The sequence below is a fragment of the Bufo gargarizans genome, chromosome 10, assembly GCF_014858855.1.
Source record: "Bufo gargarizans isolate SCDJY-AF-19 chromosome 10, ASM1485885v1, whole genome shotgun sequence".
Taxonomy (NCBI): domain Eukaryota; kingdom Metazoa; phylum Chordata; class Amphibia; order Anura; family Bufonidae; genus Bufo; species Bufo gargarizans.
Window position 1 is genome coordinate 88993687 of NC_058089.1, and position 22035 is coordinate 89015721.

A 22035-nucleotide genomic window follows, 5' to 3' on the forward strand; every position below is an offset into this window, starting at 1 on the left:
ATAATATGAGGTAACCATCTGTCAGTAAGTGAAGGTACTTTTCTGTAGTTAATGATTGTATATTATTAGTTAGATTATAATCAAATATCCACATGACAGGTTCCCTTTCATATGAGTTAATCAGTAAGTTAGGTGTACCCCAAAATGGTGCCATTAAAAACTACAACTTGTCCTGAAAAAAAACAAGTCCTAAAACAGCTACGTCGACTGAAAAATAAAAAAGTTATAGCTCTTGGAAGGTGACGATGAAAAACTGATTTTTTTTAAATAATATTTGCTAGGTCATTTTAAGGTCCATAAGAGGCTGGTCCCTAAAGGGTTAAAGAAACAGGAAACCAAAGGATACCACTGCGGCCAATAATGGAGAGTATAACGTTTATGGTCCTTACAAAGCCACAGTTTTCCCTTCTGGCCGGCTAGTGCAGAGAGCGGGGAGGGTTACTTCCCTTCCTCGTCATTGTATTTCTCTTTTATACAGCACTGCCTCTTTAAGTGAAAGAAAAACTAGAAAAGGGGAATTTCTAGGGGCGGATGTATGTGAGATGCTTGTGCGTCAGGGAAGCACACTGCTGCCTGCCTGCTTCTCAAGGGTAAGGGCTCTCAGACTGTTGGTCGTTAGCAGCGTACAGAACCGGACAGTATTATGGTGAGTCATAGCCTCATATAGTATAAAGAGTATAGGCTGACTTCTCTTAAAGGAGCAGTGTATGTTTTTTTTTTAGCAAGTGACACCTTTACACCAGTTTTGATCAATCTCCCCGTAGGTGTTATAATGCAACCCAAAGTTCTGATCTTGAGGTCTACTACAGGCGGTGGGGTGGTTTTCTTACAGATGTCGTCGGCACGGGCTGTCATACACACATAGAGAATAGCGGACTTTATAGATTTTAGGAATAACAGGCACCCCTATTGGCCTATCCCCCTATTATTAGCTGAAACCATATTTAACAAGGCTCTTGGCAAAGTTGGACTAGAGAGTGAGCATATTCAAAAACAGTGGTCACCATAACGTTGCGCAGACATTGTGGATCCCTCCCAGTAATGTCACCCCCACAATCATTACCAACAGTAATATATATATCTATATATATACATATGTATATACAGTATATTGACCCTATGGTCCCTTCCCTTGTGATAGGAAGTTGCCTCTGTAATGTGACCTGTTTTTCTCGTTTCGGAGTCCTTCCACATAGTCTTTAGACGCCATGTTGGCACGGATCCATTGTATGCATGGCCCGTTATTGATCATGTGTCTTCTTTGGGTAGAAACATCATAAAAGTAACGTTACTTCTGCAGAGCAGATGGTATGGCGAAGAGTTACTTCCACTTTCACTACTGAAGGGTTAATAATAAACCGTCTGTGCACTGACTAATGGCGATCTGACAGCTAGAGAAATGTCACAAGGTGTGAGCGGCTGCTCCAGAAACCTCTGCAGCCAAATAACTATGTAAATTGCATTGGTACTGATTTTTATTTAACCTGTTAAGGACCTAGTCTAGTTGGGCTAAGCTTTTTATTTTGTTGTTTTTGATCTCTGCATTTCCAAGGCCATAACTTTTTTTTATTTTCTTGTTTTATGCGGAGCAGGTTGTATTTTTTTAATAGCACCATTTAGGGGTACTTCAGGCAATTAAATATGTACTTGACATTATACTTAAAAAATAAATAAAAAAAATGAAAGTCAGCATCTAATAGGATTGTGCTGAAAACATCACAGAGCAGGGGTGCAGAGGTATGAGTCGCAAGTAGGCCCCTTGCCACATAAGAAGACTTTAGTATAATAAATGGACATGGTAGTTGGGAGGCCCTGCACAAAGTTTGCATTGGTGCCCTAAAGCCATTATTCCATTATTTGTCATAATTTTTCTTATGTTCAGATTATATTTATTTTAACCCCTTCCCGACATTCGCCATACATGTACGGCAGAGGTCAGGTACCTAAAGATGGCTCCTATTCAGGAGCTCAGCGGGCTGCTGTTTTAGGCTAGGTCTACACGACGACATTTGTTGCGCGACAATAAGTCGGCCGTCAGATAGGGCACAACTGCACTGCAACATCTCAAATGGATTTTCTGCCACTGTCGCGTCGCAGTCGCAGCATGTTGCATGTTGCAGTGCGACACCATAGACGCGTGACATTGGTGCAACAAAAATGTTGCGCGACAAATGTCGTCGTGTAGACCTAGCCTTACACAACAGAGAGCCCTGGGGGAAGATTGGTTGATTTTTGACAACACCAATCATGGACTTTTAGGCTAGGTCTACACAACAACATTTGTCGCGCGACATTTTGTTGCACTAATGTCGCGCAACAATTTTTATAATGGCAGTCTATGGTGTCACACTGCAACATGCAACATGCTGCGACTGCGACGCAACAGTCGCAGAAAATCCATTCGAGATGGATTTTTCTGCGACTGTTGCGTCGCAGTCGCAGCATGTCGCATGTTGCAGTGCGACACCATAGACTGCCATTATAAAAATTGTCGCACGACATTAGTGCAACAAAATGTTGCATTGCGCCCTATCTGTCGCGTGACTTATTGTCGCGCAACAAATGTCGTCGTGTAGACCTAGCCTTAGCCTGTCAGATGATGTGGTCAAATGTGGCCACAGCATCTGACTGGCCAGTTACAAATAGCGCAGTACTCCCAGTGCCTAAAAGGCTCTCTGCGTCGAGATTGTGGGTGCCAGTCGGTTGCTATGGTAGCCTCGGGCGTTCTGAAGGCTCCGAGGCCTATCATGGTGATGATACTATCAAGCCTTGCCTGTGGCAGGGCTTGATAGGAACGTAGTCAATCTACTATAGACTCCAATGGTAAATCGAAGCGATAAGACAATCGCATGTTAAAGTCAGCTAGGGGGACTAAAAATAAGTGTAAAAAAGGCAAAACATATTAAAAAAAAGAAACATCTAAAAATGAAAATCAGCCCCCCTTCCTTATTTAAAAAAATAAAAACAAACAATAAATAAATATCAATATGTGGCAAAATGCCTGAACTGTTAAAATATTTTAACCGATATACATCCCATAATGGTATGAATGCAAAATACAGATTGTCCCACAAAAAATAAGTCCTCACACAGCTCTGTAGATATAAATATAAGCAAGTAATGGGGGTCAGAATGTGGCGATACAAAGAAAAAATATATATTTTTAAGGTTTTTATTTTTTTAAGTATTAACTTAAAGTGGTTCTCAGGGCTTTTTTATATAGATGAACTATCCTCAGGATAGGTCATCAATATTAGATGGGTGTGGGTCCAACACCCGGCACCCCCGCTGATCAGCTGAGGAGATGGCGAGTACAGTGCTCATGTGCGGTCTACCTTCTCTCTTCTTGTCTGCTGCTGCGGTCCCATATACATACAGCAGCAGAGCGCAAAGAGAGCACGGCACGGGCCATCTCTTCAAACAGCTGATCAGCGGGGGTACCAGGTGTCGGACCCCCGCCAATCTGATATCGATGACCTATAAGAATAAGTCATCAATATGAAAAAACCTGGACAACCTCTTTAACTGTTAAGTATTAAACAAGAAATACTATATAAATGTGGTATAGCTGTAATCGTACTGACCAAGAGCATGAAGGTAACCGGTCATTTTTATCGCATAGGGAACCACCCCATTTACAATTTTGCATCATACCTGTAACGGGGCGCCAAAGGAGCACTCGGTCTCCCATCACCTGCTGCTTAGCTTCGGGAGCGAGGATCTGTGTTTGGCCTCGTTCCCAGGGCGGCCTTGCTAGCCCTGCTCCTAGGTCTGCCTTGAGCGCCGAGCTGATCACTTGGTGCTCGACTTGTTTGTCTGTCGGTCATGTGAGGCTGGCCACGTCACATGACCCTCACTCCCCACTATAAATACAGGCGGCTTGCTGGCTACAGGTTGCCTGTAATTTTCATCCTATAGGCTGTGTACTTTATTGTTATTAAGCTACCTCTGGAATTGAACCTCGATCCGCCTCTTGACACCTCTTCTGCCTGCTCCCTGTACCTTGACGCTACCTCTTGGATTTTGACCTCGGCTTGTTTACGGATTTGTCTTTGCCTCTTCCCTTGTTCTGACGTGACCTCCTGGACTGACCCCGGCTAGTTGACCCGCCTCGCCTTCCGTTTTTGTTCTAATTCTTGTCCGCTTATTGTAACTTCTCAGTGGCTGTCCTCTTCCCTGCTGTCTCTTTCTCTCTACTTGCATTTAGTAGGTTAGGGACTGTCGCCCACTTGCGCTCCGTCACCTAGGGCGGGTGGTGCAAGTAGTCAGGGATAGGGGACCGGGTGGCAGCTCAGATAGTGCACCTCCGCTCTATCTTGATTCCTGTGACTCTACCCGTGACATTACCTGTGCAATTTAAATGGTGCCATTAGAAAGTACAATTTGTCTAACAAAAAAAATGAAAAATAAAAAAATTATGACTCCAGGAAAGCACGGAAAATTAAAACAAAAACACTGAAAATAGTTGCATCAGAAAGGGATTATCCAGGACAATGTTGATAAAGTTTGTTGAACATGGTACTCTCTTCAATGTACATGCTCCATGTAAACAAATGTCCTCGAGGACAGACCTCAATCACCTGCTCTGTTCTTTTTTTCATAAACTTTAACAGTCCCCGAGGAGTCTTTCTTCTCGACCTTTGCAAATAAAACCTACTGTAGACCTTATATGTTACCAGAACAACCTTACGGCAACAGCATCTGTTAGAATTTTATCCTAGAGAATTTCTGGTTGCCAGTCCCCAGCAGTGGCACTTGGATGACAGCTTCAGGACCATAACGCAGGGTTGCACAATCAGCTCTAGGTCAAGACGTGTGCTTAGGTTCTAGAAACTTGATGGGAAAGACAAGAAGTCAAGAGACAGTTCTCAGAGGCCATTATTGAGTTGGTGGTGGTTGACCTGGGGTGCGAAGTGTAAGATATTCTTCTATTTACCTTGCAAACCACTTTGCAATTTTACTGGTTGAATGTCCATATTGTAGACTTCAGCATAGTTGACCACAGACAGATTGCAGGTATCAGGCTGGGTCAATGATGTGGTCAGACAAATCTGGGTCAGCAAAAGGCAGTTGTCAGAAATTAGAAGCAGAGACTTTGAGAGGACTTTAGGCCAAAGAACAGTAAACGGATAAAGTAGTACGAGTAGTTAAAGAGACGCTTCCATCAGAAAGGGGTATTTTTTAAAACTCAATATTAAAATTCCTGGCTGTTTTTAATTTTTTATCTTGTCAATACTATGTCATTGGAAATAAAACAAAAAATTGTCTCCTACAGCAGTCATCACAAAGAGATAAACCTCATATAAAGATAGGAAACCTATTGTCAGTTTACTGCTGCTGTAAGGGAAATATGTTTTCAGCTAGTAAAATAGTAGATTAGTAGAATTAGGATACCAGTCACAGTGATGGTCCGACTGAGAAAGTCAAGCAAGACTGTCTATTGTGCAAAAAAATTAAACAAAGGGGGGGGGGGTGTTATAGAGACAAGACAGGAAAGATACATGGAGTGACTTCAAGAAATTATATCCAGAAAACCATCCATTCATTTTTGTAAAAAAAAAATAATAAAAAAAATTATTAAATATTGTATTCACATAAAGGATGTAATATGTGAGAAAAAAATGACGGTAGTGTCCCTTTAAAAGAGTCAGGCGGGCTGGATCAAAACATATGGCTTCCGCTGAAATAATTAGGTAACTCGCCACCAGGGCTAACGGCCAAGAAAGCAAATGCTAAGCAGTCCCCCTTTATAAATGTATCAGGGTGGTGTCATCAGAAGATGTGGCCAGGTCTTGATCTTGTGACCGCATGCATCTCCATGGCAGTGGGACGCCGCTCCTCCAGACACCCTGATGCACTGTGGCGAGCAATGCCACATTCTTTCCGAAAAAAAGAACAATACTCTTGGGGATTTCATCTTTAGGAGGACATATTTTGTAGGTCATGCTTTCAATACAGTAATTTTGTTGTGACGTTTGCCTAGTTACCAACTGGAGGTACAGTCCTAGGAGAGACGTCCTAGGTTTTTTCACTGTGTAAGACTCTATGGTGACAATTTCTACAGGAGTAATCACAAAGCCATAGAAAAGAGAAAGCACAAGGCTTCATTCATCATTTATGAAAAGCTGTGCAGTGTTTGGTTGCTGTAAGCAACAAAGACAGTTTTTCTTTTTGACAGTTTTATAAATTTCCCCCCTACTGTTTCGATAATGTTTTTCTTGAATTTAGAATTTTTTTTTTACTTATTTTTTTGCACGTTTTCTTTTGGTGCATTCTTTGAGGGAAAACGGCAGCTCCAGATGTTAGCCGAAAGTCTGTGGAATTTTTGAAATGCAGGACATATCATCCCCTTCTCCATAGGGAAAAAAAAAATGCTGAAAAAAACCTGAGAAACAAATTAAAAAGACACCACACTAATACATGTGTGTGGGAGCCCTAATATCATTGCCATTTAGGCTACAAGCACACGTGACGACCATTTAAGTAACAGCCATCACACACATGAATTTAATTTTGACATCGCATTTTTGGCCGTTTTCACGACCACGCGGACCTCACTGAAATCAATTGGACAGTTTTTAATGGCCGCTTAGACAGTAGTGCACCCGTCTAAAGGCTGTTAAAAACGGGTACACTAGGTCAATTTGACCTTTATGGGGAAAAAAAAATACTTACGGTACCTCATCCACTTGCACATGCAGAAGCAGTCACTCCTCCCTTCATTGAAAAGGACCTGCCAAAGGACCTGCAGCAGGTCCTTTTCAATCAAGAGAGGAGCGACTGCCTCTGAATGTGCAAGTGTATGAGGTGAATTTATATATTTTTTTTTTTTTGCTAAAAGTAAACATTACATCTGGTGTCCACTATGAGGGACATTATTACAAATGGGGGCCACTATGAGGGACATTATTACAGATGGAGGCCACTATGGAGGGCATTATTACAGATGGAGGCCACTATGGAGGGCATTATTACAGATGGGAGCCACTATAGGGGGCATTATTACAGATGGGAGCCACTATAGGGGGCATTATTACTGCAGGGGCCATTATGGGGAACATTATGTGTACTGGGGGCACAGCAGGGGTTGGGATCTTTATTTTAAAAAAAGCCAATGAAATTAATCTGTTTTTCATGGCTATTTTTAATGGATGCATGTTGCCTTACATGGGTGTGCCAAACATAAACCAATGCCTAATGCCTACCTGTATTTTTAGCTGGGGACTGCTCTCCCCCTGAAAGTCTGCCAGCCCAAATGCTCATTTTGGGCTCAGGAGCTGGACCCTTGTCATTGCTTGCCAGTGTCAGCAGTATTATACAGCTAGCACTCTACTCTCACTGCCTGGATCAGAGATAAATCCTGTCCCAGAAATTTAACCCCTCAGACTCCACTGTCAACCGTGACCATCTCATCTGAGCTGTTAAAGGGAGGGCGCTCCCTCGCTGAGGTGGTCACACATGCTCAGTTCCATCCTTCCACTGCCACAAGTCCAATCTACTGTTAGAAGCTGTGACAGTTATAGGGAGAGACCTGCAGTGGAAATAAATCTAGAAGAGCAATGAATGGGGGAATCTCCGGAGGTACAATGCCAGTTCCAGCTTAAAAAGAAATTGTTGTGTACTATATGAAGTCTTTTATATTAATCATGACATAAAGTACCAAACTAGACGGCATCCTAGAGGGTATTTTCTGCTGACAGTTTTTTCTTTGTCTTCCTTGTTATTGATTCCAGTGTTGACCTTGCTGCTTCCCTACAGAACCATGTAGTTGCACAAGTTAAAGAACCCTTTGCACTCTGGAATCCATTCTTCCATGCAGACACTACTGTATATGTCAAAAATGTCATTATCTTCAATCAGTCGGCGGGACCTACCCGCGACCTACCAGATAGTGAAGACTAGCACAGAACCTGTCTACAAGTCTACCTACTTACCCACTGGCTCTCCTGTCTTCATAAAACTTTTGCCTTTGGCCGAACAAAATAAAAGGTAAGCTGGGCCCATGGGGGGTCATTGATCATATATTCTCGAACTGCAGCTGCTTGTGGGACGTTAGGTTCAACTATGAAATTCAGAGCATCATTGTCTGAACAAAGGCACACCTTAAAGGGGTCATTCATCCTTGGGGACCTTTTCTGAACCCCGTTAGAATGGCAGAACCTGCGGTGGGAATCATACTTGCCTGGGTTTCAGCTCCATCTCTCCCCCTCAGGCATCGCAGGTCTCGAGTCTCCCTAAGTTAACATCCAATTGAACACAGGTCATGTGGCCACTACAGGCAATAACTTCCCGCAATTGCGACATGTCGCATGACCTAGTGACGACGCATGGGTGACATGTCACCTCTGCAGCTAGTCATTGGCTTCAGCAGTCACGTGACCTGCGTCAAACCAGATGTTGAAGCAGGGAGATCTGATACTTCATCCAAGGGAGAGCGATGTAGCCAGAACCTAATGGTGGAGATCATGTAAGTATGATTCCCACCGCAGGTCCACTCACGCTGGGGGTTCTGCAGAAAGGGTCCCAAGGGGTGAACAACCCCTGGAAAACTGTTGCCTACTCCTTTTAGATTAATTGCCTGTCCTCAGGATCGGCGAGCGTGTGATCAGATGTTTGGGTGTAGCTCCATCGCTGGAACCACACAGCTTTCTCCATTGTGTAATGGAAGAAGCTGGTTACTGCTGTGCTACTCCCATTGAAGTGAATGGGAGCAATGCTGCAGTAACCAGCTCTGTTCAGTATACAATGGACAGAACTGTGCGGTTCCAGTGCCATTCCCGAACAGCTGACAAGTGGGGGCACAAGATGTCAACCCCACACACACACACACACTCTCAGGGGCGGACTGGGAACTTAAAGTGACCCTGGAAAAAATACTAAAAGTGGCCCCGTTTTGTAGTTGGGTCCAAATTGATGGAAGGCAGGGCCAGAAATATCACATTATACCACCCCAACAGAGCCAAATACCACAGTCCATCTTAAAAAAATAAATCACCAAAAAAAAACTTCCACTGGTCGGCTGTGAGGAGGGACCAGGTGGCCCCCTGGGCATCGGCCCACCTGGAAATTTCCTATAAGGCCTATGGCCAATCCGCCCCTGCCCACCCTGGTCAGATATTGGTGGCCTATCCTAAGGATAACCCATCAGTATAAAAGGAGTAGACAACCCCTTTAACGGGGATGTTTTGAAACTTTTTTCAACAAATATGTTCATCTAGCCATTGATGGACCTACACCTGTATACTTATTCCTATATATACTGTACTTCTGTTGTTGGAATCGCTTCCCTTCACACATCAGTGGTATGATTCTGGTATTCTTTTCTGGGATAAGAACAGAGTACCAGGATCTCTGGAACCAAGATACAACAGACACCGTCAACACTTGATGGATCTCATTCACATTAATGGGTCCATCAGGTTTCAATCGTGAATACCAGCATTTTGTCAGTTGAAATACTGCTGCATGCAGTGTTATTTTGTCTTTTTTTTACGGAGTCTGTGATGTCCTCTTAGATCAGTCAAATTTGTGATTAATCAGTAAAGTTCTTCTACTTAAAGGGACCGTCAAACAATTCTCCGTGCTGTGGAATATGCAAGCAGAAGGAGATCTGAACGACTTTCAGAAATTGTTGGGCTATTTTGTACTCCAAATGCGATTGGAATTGTGACAGTATGGATGTCGAATGAGTCACTACACTCTCTTCTTTACCAGGTCAGATAAATTCCTTGGGGAGCAATGTCTCATCAGGAGGTGACATTATTACAAACCGGATTCCAAAAAAGTTGGGACACTAAACAAATTGTGAATAAAAACTGAATGCAATGATGTGGAGATGGCAAATGTCAATATTTTATTTGTAATAGAACGTAGATGACAGATCAAAGTTGGGACAAGTAGCAATAAGAGGCTGTAAAAAGTAAATTTGAGCATAACGAAGAGCTGGAAGACCAATTAACACTAATTAGGTCAATTGGCAACATGATTGGGTATAAAAAGAGCTTCTCAGAGTGGCAGTGTCTCTCAGAAGCCAAGATGGGTAGAGGATCACCAATTCCCACAATGTTGCGCAGAAAGATAGTGGAGTAATATCAGAAAGGTGTTACCCAGCGAAAAATTGCAGACTTTGCATCTATCATCATCAACTGTGCATAACATCATCCGAAGATTCAGAGAATCTGGAACAATCTCTGTGCGTAAGGGTCAAGGCCGTAAAACCATACTGGATGCCCGTGATCTCCGGGCCCTTAAATGACACTGCACCACAAACAGGAATGCTACTGTAAAGGAAATCACAGAATGGGCTCAGGAATACTTCCAGAAACCATTGTCAGTGAACACAATCCACCGTGCCATCCGCCATTCCCAGCTGAAACTCTACAGTGCAAAGAAGAAGCCAGTTCTAAGCAAGATCCACAAGCTCAGGCGTTTTCACTGGGCCAGGGATCATTTAAAATGGAGTGTGGCAAAATGGAAGACTGTTCTGTGGTCAGACGAGTCATGATTCGAAGTTCTTTTTGGAAATCTGGGACGCCATGTCATCCGGACCAAAGAGGACAAGGACAACCCAAGTTGTTATCAACGCTCAGTTCAGAAGCCTGCATCTCTGATGGTATGGGGTTGCATGAGTGCGTGTGGCATGGGCAGCTTGCATGTCTGGAAAGGCACCATCAATGCAGAAAAATATATTCAGGTTCTAGAACAACATATGCTCCCATCCAGACGTCATCTCTTTCAGGGAAGACAATGCATTTTTCAACAAGATAATGCCAGACCACATTCTGCGTCAATCACAACATCATGGCTGCGTAGGAGAAGGATCCGGTACTGAAATGGCCAGTCTGCAGTCCAGATCTTTCACCTATAGAGAACATTTGGCGCATCATAAAGAGGAAGGTGCAACAAAGAAGGCCCAAGACGATTGAACAGTTAGAGGCCTGTATTAGACAAGAATGGGAGAGCATTCCTATTTCTAAACTTGAGAAACTGGTCTCCTCGGTCCCCAGACGTCTGTTGAGTGTTGTAAGAAGAAGGGGAGATGCCACACAGTGGTGAAAATGGCCTTGTCCCAACTTTTTGGGCATTTGTTGACACCATGAAATTCTGATTCAACATATTTTTCCCTTAAAATTGTAGATTTTCTCAGTTTAAACTTTTGTTCCGTGATTTATGTTCTATTCTGAATAAAATATTAGAAGTTGGCACCTCCACATCATTGCATTCAGTTTTTATTCACGATTTGTATAGTGTCCCAACTTTTTTGGAATCCGGTTTGTATAAGTATCTTTAAATCACACAAAAATTCTGCAGCTCACTTGTCAGCTTTGTTGTATAGACTTGGAGATAATGAGCAGAGTCATCTCATTATTATTAGAAGGCAGGGAATTTAATTACAATCCCATTGTACTGCTAAATGCCTAGATTAGTCATCATAGCAACACTATGGGGAAGGTTTATCAAGACCAGCACTTTCTGCACCGGTCTTGATATTCCATGTGCTACCGGAGGACGCAGGGCTCATCATAAATTAGGTGCATCATCTGGCAGTCTGTGCGCCAAAACAGAAATCTACAGCAGCACAGAGCTGCCTTAGATTTCTGGCTTCATTTGTGCCTGAAAACTGATGTCAATAAAGATAAATTTGTCACGGTGACTGGCTATGCCCTTCCTACCCTCGCCACGCTCCTTCCCACCCTTGTCACCCCAGCCTCCTTTTTTTTTTTTTTTTTTTAAAGCCACATGTGTCTGCGACTTTTTAACACCACTTTTTTTTGCGGAAATGAACAACCTTCGCCTAGGTACTATACATACTCATAAGGCTTTGCATGCATCTCCTCTGACACTCCTTGGTCAATCGCCGTTCTGTCATTGCACCAACTATTTGCAAAGAAATCTGCTTTGTAACAAAGTTATTCATCACAAAGCAAATTTTTTTGTAAGATTCAGTGGAGCAGCCGAATCGAATTTTCCATAACGTAGCTCAACACTAAACACAGTCTTTATTCTTGTAATTTTTATCTTTTTCTCTGATTACAGCGGGATCTGTACCCTACTCTTCCACTGAGTATTAGAATCAGAATCCTTGCAGATGTTGCTGCAGGGTTGTCCTTTTTGCACAACCAGCAAGATCCCATAATGTTCCAGAGGCTAAAACCCTGCAACATATTATTGGATGCTCAATACCGGGTAAAGGTAAGAGAAAAAAAAAATACTTTGGCTAGTTATATATAATTCTAGATAAATAGATAGATAGATGGACAAGTAGATAGATATGAGAGATAGATAGATTAATAGATAGATAGTGTGGGGATTCGCTCTGGTAGTTAAGACTAGCGGATGCAGTATACAGGCAAAGTACACAGTTCTTGAATTAAACAGCGGTGTTTATTCGCACCCTGTTAGCCGTTCAGCCTCATCAAGTCCATAGGCGGCCTGTTCCCCTTTAGAGGGGCCTGAGTCCTCCAGCCAGGCTCAAACCTCAAATCCCAGCACACAGACTCCTGAGCTCCACTGTCAGAGGGAGGTAAATCCACCACACCTGGCAGTGCTGGCTAGTTTTTATGCCTGGCAAAACTCTGCCTGGAACATGGGGAGCAGTCACCCACCCAGCACTTTGACTACTCCCAGTAGGAGCCGTTCAGGATCAGCTATGACAGTCATGCTAACTCTCAAGGTGTCAATTAGCAATAGCTGCTGCTGATACATAAAATACCAGCTCTTACTTCACCGAGGCCAGTAACCTCGGTCACACATACCTTCCATCCACGACGGTCCCTTGCGCCTTCCTAAAATAGATAGATAGATAATAGATATGAGATGGATAGATAGTTTTATTAATATTTGTGGTGCTCTCACTGATTATAGCTCATTATTACAGCTCTCAGATTTCTGGCTATCGAACTTCCAGAAAGTCCGTTTTTCCAAGGAACAGGAGGAAAATACTTCTGTGATATATCTTTCACCTCAAAGACTGAAAAACAATGTTCTAAGCACAGCAGATGACATGTACAGGTTGGTGAAACAAGCAGTAAATTGCTGATAAAGTTGTCACAGTTCATAACTTAAAGGGGTTGTGTCACTTCAGCAAGTGGCATTTTTCATGAAGAGAAAGTTAATACAAGGCACTTACTAATGTACTGAGATTATCCATATTGCTTCCATTGCTGGCGTCATTCATTTTTCCATCACATTATACACTGCACGTATCCAGAGGTTACAACCACCGTTGCAGTGCAGCAGTGGTGGACGTGCTTGCACACTATAGGAAAAAGCACCAGCCTATGTGCACTTCCACAGTCCTGGCCACCAGAGAGGCCTGTGCTTTTTCCTATAGCGTGCATTGACTTCTATGGGAGAGTTTTCTCGGCAATGCTCTGTGACCTGTGCAGAGGTCAGGAGGGAGTAGATCAGCTGGGATGTCACTTATTGTGAATGGTGGATCCTGTCTTATTTATACACAGGGGTGATATCATTACAGGCAGGATTAGAATGACAGATAAGCAGGTAACTGCAGTAAAGTGATCTGTACAGACAAGAATTGGTGCCTATTTTTAGGCTTATTAGGCTATTCGATTTTATGTTTTTTGTTTAAATATAGATATTTACACGTAAAATTGAAAATAACATCACCCAAAAATTATTTCAAAATATATTAAACATAAAAATTTGATTTAGACAATAGGTAATTTTCTGATGACACATTCCCTTTAAGTTTCCAGTCTGTTCCTGGTAGACTAATGATCAGCTCATTTAAAAGAAAACAAAGTAGAAGAATATATGTAGACTGTAAATCCTGGCACCCCCACAGCTATGTTTCTGTGAATATACGGTTTGCTCTCTACAGGCAATGCTCCTTGGAATTCTGGGAAGAGGGTATACAACATTGACTTATAAATAGGATACCTACCTTACATCTGGTGACATTAGAGGCAGAGCTTGCTTTTAGCTCATTTGCATACCTTCTTCCCAGAATTTCAGAGGAGCATGTGTGGCCTTCAAGCCTCCTCATGCCAATTAAGGCGCTCTCTGTAATGAGAGATAGTACCCCCCAAATCCTGACCTAGGCCTCTCACCCACTTAAGCCAATACTCTCTGCTCTGCACTGATGAGGGGCAATCAACCCGAAACAGCTGTCTGCAGAGGAGGTTCTGGCATATTTAGTATCCAAGTCATGTCTCAAGGCCTAGTTAAAGATAGTGGAACATTGATTTATAGGATAGCTGGTGGCATTTGAGGCAGAGCTTGTTAAGAGCTCATTTGCATGTCTCTTTTAACGACAACGTCTGAATAGAGTTTGTATGTTCTTTTTGTGTTTGTGTAAGTTTTTCTACAGGCATCTTATACTGATTAATTTGCAACTAAGTTTGTGATCCCCAATGGGGGCAGTCCTATGAAAGAAGTTGCTGCTTTTTAAATGAGTAAAATAACTATTCATTTTTTTTGCAGTTTTGGAATTACTGTGCATGAAACTCTTAGCCGGAAACAGCCATTTCAGGGTAAGTTGATGATCCTTCCAACATGTATTAAAAGGGACATCCCACCTCAGACAATTATGGCACTTTGCTTAGAGCATCTGAACAATGTGAACCCTACTGTTTCCTACATTGTCAGAAAATTAGCTTTCTTTCCAAAATGAAAAGAAAACTGAGCCTCTAGTGCCACTAGATGTAAGTTTACTATCCTAAAAGCCAATGTTTGACCTTTTAAACAGGCCTTGAGATGTAATTTAGGATTATAGCTAAGCCAGTAACTCTTCTGCAGATAGTTGCTTCGGGGAGATTGCCCCTCATCAGTACAGACCAGAGAGATTTGACTTAGATTGGTGAGAGGCCTTTGTCAGGATCCGTGGGGTATTATTTCTTCTTGTGGAGAGCGCCTAGTAGCCATAAGGAGTCTATAAGGCTATGCAGTGCTCCTCAACCCAAAAATATGCTCTCTGTTCTTTGCGGAAAGAGAACTAATTTGCAAACCTTTTTTCCAGACGAGCATTACATGGCCTATAAGACTCCTTATACCGCTCACCACAATGAGAAATAGTACCCCACAGATCTGCGTTGTCAAGAAACAGTAGTGATCCTTCTGCTACCATCAGCTCAGCTTGGATTTTTTAGAGGCGATGTTCACCATGCACCCACTTATAAAAAAGCTGCTTAGAGCCAATGGACGCATTGGTCTTCAAAAGCAAGTGTCAGGGTCAAACAGTCAGACCTCCATCCATCAGACATTGCCCTCAGCTTATTAACTAGAAAATAGAAAACCCCTTTAGGCTCCTTTCACACTTGCGCTCGTCGGTCCGCTCGTGAGCTCCGTTTGAAGGAGCTCACGAGCGGACCCGAACGCCTCCGTCCAGCCCTGATGCAGTCTGAATGGAGCGGATCCGCTCAGACTGCATCAGTCTGGCGGCGTTCAGCCTCCGCTCCGCTCGCCTCCGCACGGACAGTCGGACAGCTGAACGCTGCTTGCAGCGTTCAGCTGTCCGCCTGGCCGTGCGGAGGCGAGCGGATCCGTTCAGACTTACAATGTAAGTCAATGGGAACGGATCCGCTTGAAGATGTCACCATATGGCTCAATCTTCAAGCGGATCCTTCCCCCATTGACTTTACATTGAAAGTCTGAACGGATCCGCTCAGGCTGCTTTCACACTTAGAATTTTTTCTAAGTTATTAATGCAGACGGATCCGTACTGAACGGAGCCTCCGTCTGCATTAATATGATCGGATCCGTTCAGAACGGATCCGATTAAACGCTAGTGTGAAAGTAGCCTTAAATGGGCCAAAGTCAAGTGCTAATACAAGCAATATATTTAAATTTGCCATCACACAGAAAATAACCCTTTGAAGCTGGAGACTGAAATCACTAGAGGCATCAGACCACAACCAAACATTGAGGTTATCCTAGAAGAGACAAGTCTCCAACAAAGTCAACGTGCAAACCTGAGTCAACTCACAAACTTGTGCTGGCATCAGAACCCTTTTATGAGACCAACCGCAGATGGTAAGTTGGACCTTTACCCTCTGTATGATTGTGCCAATTCTTCTAACACTGTGAAAGATAAGACACTCCAGCCTCTATGTTTTGTTTCAAATAAAGTTTTTTTTTTTAAAGGCTATGGACAACTTTAGGGGGATTTTTTTTAGTATTAAATTTCATTTCTTTTTTTTCTAAAAAAAAATTGTTTTTCAATTGGTCTTTATTAAAACTTTTCAACAGTTTTTCCTCTACAGCCTTCAGTTTTAGTGCATCTACAGACTATTCATCTTTGCCTCACACTAAATCCGTCAGGAAGCTGCTCTGATGGGTTTATCTATTGCCCTTATCTCAAAAATTTTGACAGCTCATAAAAACTCAGCTAAATGATTATCAAACTTATAAGAATGTCGCTATAAGTATTTATGAGCTGTTAGGTTACTAGAGATCAGCACTACAGATCAAGCCTTCAGAGCAGCTCCCTGACGGAGTCAGCATGAGACAGAATGATGCACTAAAACTGAAAGCTGTAAACGAAAAACAGTTGAAATTTTTTTATTAAAGACTAATTGAAAAAATGATTTTTAGTCCAAAATGAGTAAAATGCAATGCTAAAAAAAACATTCCTCCAAAGGTTTCCATAGCCTTTAATTCAAACATTAAAATAGCATTTATAGTTGGGCTGCTGGAGAGAGGATACCCTTTAAAGAGGACAGAGACATTTATGATTTGGGAATGAGATATTCTATAAGCTTCTGATGGGTGGTGGTGCTTGCTTGGTTCCTTCTGTAACTTACCCACCTCTCCGTTCAGTCAGTGGCTTTGGGACCTTCTCCCAATAGAGAGGTGAGAGGTGGAACCCAACACCTGAGTTGAGAACTTATTTTTTGAGAATTCATTTATTATTCCTGTACATGTCTTCCACAGAGTGTTTGACTCGCCTAAATGAAGTCCTGCAAAAATTTTCAAAAGAAGAGATTCAACGTGACATTGACACCTTGAATATAGGAAAGGTGAGCTATTAATTTCATACCACCCTGTGATCTATATAGCATATGGGTATAAATCTTACCAGTGTAAACTGCCTGGGGTTGGTTTTTCTGGCTTTTAGTCAATTGTGTGCATTTTACTAAATCTTAAACAAAATTTCCCTGCCAGTCCTTTCTCTCACAATATCTGAGGAAGAAACTGAAATACATGAAGATTTTATTATTTACAAGGTTCCACCATGGTGAGGAACCAAGCAATCGGTCCGTATGGTAGCCTATGTGTAATAGTGTATGACCTCTTTATATTTTATCTATGTGACTAAAACTAGGCTTTTGCACTAAACAAAAGCATAGAGACTCAAGGCTCTGTTCACATCTCTGCTCGATGCTCCATTCTGAGCTTCCGTTGCACATTTGATGGAAAAAATAGTGCCGCATGTAACAATTTTTCTGGTTAAATGGGTTATACCATAATTTATGTGACAAAATCAGACATATAGTGCATGACAATTTCATTCTAATAAAACTAGAACCAGCCATGTACCTCAAATGGAGCCAGATATCTCCGCATTCATTGTTCCAATTGTTCTGCTAGATTTATTTCAAGCTGTCCTCTCAGGGGGTGTGCCTTTTCTCAGGGGGGTGTCCTTTCTGCTGCAGCTCTCTCCGTGTAACTGCCATAGCTCCTAACAGAAGATACAGCTAGTGGCAGTTGAAGATTTAAACTGAGTGCGTGCGACCACCTCAGTGAGGTGGACGGAGAAATAAAGAGAAGCACATACAGCAGGTGGCGCTATACAGATTCATTTTATTGAATAGTATAGCTAATTTTTTATTTACATGGATATCCTGTCGGTAATCCTATTGAAGTTCTTGAAAGCTTAGGTGTCCATATATCAATAACTGGTCATCAGACCCAACTCCCCGATGAGGCCAAGCATGTATGTGTGTTCTATGAGGAGAGAGGAGAAAGCAGCTGTCAAACACCTCTCCCCCGATCGGAGGATGAATTTCACCATGTTCGATCCTTCACCCTGACATTATCTGTTATGGAGTCAGTAGCTTCTTATATACAGTATATTGCATTGTAAGGATAGGTTCACATTTGCAGTGGAGGTTCTGGAAGGAGCCTTCGTTGCAGATTCACACCGGAAACTCGACAAGCCCTATTATAGTGAAGGAGATCTGTTGGGCGCCGACAGCGTCCGGCATATGCAGGATCCATCTATTCCAGTATTCTGGAAAAGAATACCAGAATCTAATGCAGATGTGCACTTAGCATTAGCTTGTTCCCCCCCCCCCCCCCCCCCCCCCCCCCAAAAAAAAGGAGGGTCAGTCAACAATAATTTAACTTGGGTGGGGGCTTTAAAGGGGTTGTCGGGGCTTCTAATATTGATGACCTCTCCTCAGGATAGATTATCAATATTAGATTGGCGGGGGTCTGACACCAGGCACCCTGCCGATCAGCTGTATGAGGAGACGGAGCACTCAGTGAAGACGTGCCGTCTGCCGTCTCTCTTCCTGCTCACCACTGCTTTGTCATACACGGCAGTGGTAAACAGGAAGAGAGACGGGAGACGGCAGATGCGCACTGAGTGGGCTGTCTCCTCATACAGCTGATCGGCGGGGGTGCCAGGAGTCGGACCCCGGCCGATCTAATATTGATGACCTATCCTATGAGAATAGGTCATCAATATTAAAAGCTTGGAAAACCCCTTTAAAGCAGAGATGGCTGATAAAAGGGACTAATAAAAGTGCATTCAACTTCAACGAATGTAGATACGAGTTACAATGTTCTTGGTCTTAAGGTCTCTTTACAAAGACCTATGATCAAGGCAATTATCAGGAAGACTAGTTCCTAGAAATGTTCGTTCCCGATAATTGCCCCAGGTGCCGTTGATCACTCTTTTAGGGTCCATTCCCACGTCCGCAAATGGGTTTGCATCCATTCCGCAATATCGGGAACGGGTTGCGGACCCATTCATTCTCAATAGGGCAGAACAGGATGCGGAGAGCACACTTTGTGCTCTCCGCATCTGCATTTCCGGAGCATTTTAATTTTCTGATTGCAGATTTTTAAATTCTATTGTCTGAGCTGTTCTTAACAGCATTTAGAAAGCATTAGAAAAATTTCTTTACGGCAGCCCCATGGTCCATAGACACAATGGTCAGGAGGGGACCTCATTGACTTTAATGGGAGAGTTTCCTAGGCATGATCTGTGACCTGGGCAGAGGTCATTGTACAAGGAAAGAATAGATAAGATTTGACAATCACCTATTGTGAATAGTGGATCCTGACTTATCTATATACAGAGGTGATATCAGTACAGGCGAGATTAGAGGGACAGATAAGCAGATGACTGTAGTAAAGTGATCTGTGCAGACCAAGAAGTGGCCAATGTGAAAACTGCAGGATTGTATGTTTTTTGTTTAAATATAGATATTGACATGGAAAATGAAAAATAATGTCATCAAAAATTATTAAAAAATATGTTAAACACAAAAACGTGATTTAAACAATAGGTCATTCTCTGATGATACATTACATTTATGTTGCTGGTTGTTGAATTTGCATAGGTTAGAATTCTGGAATTTTCCATGTAACTACTCCCCGACAGCTGAGTATGATCTAGGAGCCTAAAGGCATATGCATATAACCTTTTAGTACAGCGAGGCCCTTGGGGATCGGTGCAGTGGAAAGGTAGTTTGAAGAATCAGGCCAGAAGTAAACGTATAACAGTGTCTATTTATTAAGTGCAATATAGAACACGTTGCACATTCAGTAGCAGCAAATTCAAAGTGCAGTTTCTGGCACTAGTTGAGGAGGTATGGTGGCAGGTTGGAGGTCAAAAGATGTACAGTTGCAGGCACTTGTGGATATAGACATCCACTGTAAGAATCTGACTTCAGCTTTGTCTAGCCTAGTGGTGGTACTTGGTGATTGTTGTCTGAGCCATAGTCTCTCACCTTCTGTCAGTGTCTGTAAAGCTGTATTTAGCTGATTACTCTGCTGTCTTCTTATACAGATGCTGTAGTGTTAGTCTCAGAGGAGCTCTGACATGTGCTTCCTCTCCTCTCTCTCAACTGGAACTTCCACTCCTGGCAGGAAGCAGGACCATTCCACTCCTACCAAGAGGGGAGGAAGAGGGTCGTTAGCCCTGTTCCTGCTAACCATACCTCTTCTTACTGGTACTCACGCCCAAAACATTAGTAGTCAGACAGAGCAAGCTCTAAAGGGCTAGTAATGATTATCCTGCATTCTCCAAGGACCTGGAATGCATTGTCTACCCTTTATTAACTTTTGGTTCCTGTGAATTCATTGAGGTCATGTATCTTGTAGCTCCCAGCAAACAATCAGCCAAGTATCATCTGGTACAGACTGCATATCTGAAAAATAATATTGGCAATACTCATAAGATAGACATCAGCCGAAATGACCTATTTTGCCTATTTCAGACAGACTTATTGAAAATGTAACATTCGCAAAGGCTGATGGCTGAGAATGGGATCTGCCAAGCTGGAAAATTTGGCCATCGTCGTCTGAAAATGCATGTGTTTGGCATGATCGCCGAATTCGGCCCATAATTTGCCGCTTTGTGCAAACAACTCCCTGACTGGCCAGTTTTGTCTGTCATATTGCGGGTGGGATTGTATGATCAACCCCGTGAGCGACTGAATGGCCACGGTCCACCCAATGCTTACCCTATGTGTATCGCCAGCCTAAGCGTACGGCTACACGGTCAGATTTCTTGATGCAGTTTTTAAAGCCCAAACCAGGAGTGAATTCAAAAAAAGAGGAGAAGACGTATTCTCTCCTTTTATGATCCCCTCCTGATTCTGGTTTTCAAAACTTAATCGGGAAACCCGATTGTGTAGCCATACCTTGAGGCTTGTTAGCCAAATGCTCTTCCCTGTCCCTCCCAAACACACACGCACGCATGCCCCATGCTGGCCTCAGCCAAGTGTGTTTGTGTTCACAACAAGGAAAGGGGAATAAGCAGGCAGTGGCTTGTATCCCTTAAGAACAAAAGGATCGGGCATGTTAAAATTCCGACAGCTTGATCCTTCCTTCTCTCCTTCCAATTGACAGGCTTGCTAATGAGCGTTCATAGGAGTGCTCGTTAGCGATTATCTGTCTGTGTAAGGGCTGTATTGGTCTGTATGGGGAAGAGCAATGGCCTTAGCGATCATTCTCGCCATACTGTGGAGGAGATTGCTGCATGTAAATGTAGCGGTCTCCTTCACTGACGAACAGGTGCTTGTTGCGAAGGAACGCTACCTTCCTGACAATCGCCTGCAAATTTGGCCCGTGTAAAGGGTCTTTTAGTCAACATTCATTATAACCATGTTAGAAGGGAAAATAATAAAATCAACAGAACACCTAACCCAAACCCGAACTTCTGTGAAGAAGTCTGGGTTCGGGTCTGGGTATCACATTCAGTTTTTTATCACGTGTGTGCAAAACGCATTGCACTTGCGCGGAAAAAACTGAACAACGGAACAAAACTAACTGAAATTGCGTGCTTACTCGCGCGGGTTTGCACCAATGCACCCGCAACGCATCCGGACAAAATTCATGACGCCCGTGTGAAAGGGGCCTAAGGGTTACATAGCATCATAAATCAATATAATGCTACGCGACATCGGCAGTGCTGGGAAGTCAGGACGGGATCTGCTGCATACCCACGCTGCGAGTCCAGAATGTGGAACTTGCTCGTCTGAGAGGGACATAAAATGCCTCTTTTTTGCGCACAGTTGCATAAACCGCACCTGTTTTGTGCTCTCGTTTGCAGAACAGCCCAATGAAAAACAGGCATCACATGCTACAGACAGTATAAAGGGTATAGATGTTCAGTCATGTCAGGAGAGGTTTCAGACTTTATAGAGCAGGTCTTCACTTTGGAGACCATAGTGAATATATTAGGGAGTAACAATTAACTGTTTGTATTTAATCATTCGAATTGCCCATTTACAGACATCTGGTAACATGCAGGGCTTATGTGATTTTAAGGAGCACCTGTCACCTCTCCTGACATATCTGTTTTTGCAACCACTTACATCCCCCTTATAATAATTCTGG

At 42.8% G+C, this 22035-nt stretch overlaps 1 protein-coding gene across 1 annotated transcript in view; it reads left to right on the forward strand.

Annotated features, from left to right (window-relative positions):
- Window positions 1-478: 478 nt before the first annotated feature.
- The window catches only part of LOC122920619 (receptor-interacting serine/threonine-protein kinase 2-like), a 28746-nt gene continuing 7189 nt past the window's right edge, over window positions 479-22035 (forward strand). Inside the window, exons 1-8 of the mRNA XM_044270267.1 lie at window positions 479-646; window positions 7734-7989; window positions 9561-9714; window positions 12037-12192; window positions 12878-13011; window positions 14446-14495; window positions 15823-15993; window positions 16894-16979. Of these exons, the coding sequence (XP_044126202.1) occupies window positions 7814-7989; window positions 9561-9714; window positions 12037-12192; window positions 12878-13011; window positions 14446-14495; window positions 15823-15993; window positions 16894-16979 (927 nt within the window). The 5' untranslated portion in view covers window positions 479-646; window positions 7734-7813. The remainder of the gene's footprint in view (window positions 647-7733; window positions 7990-9560; window positions 9715-12036; window positions 12193-12877; window positions 13012-14445; window positions 14496-15822; window positions 15994-16893; window positions 16980-22035) is intronic.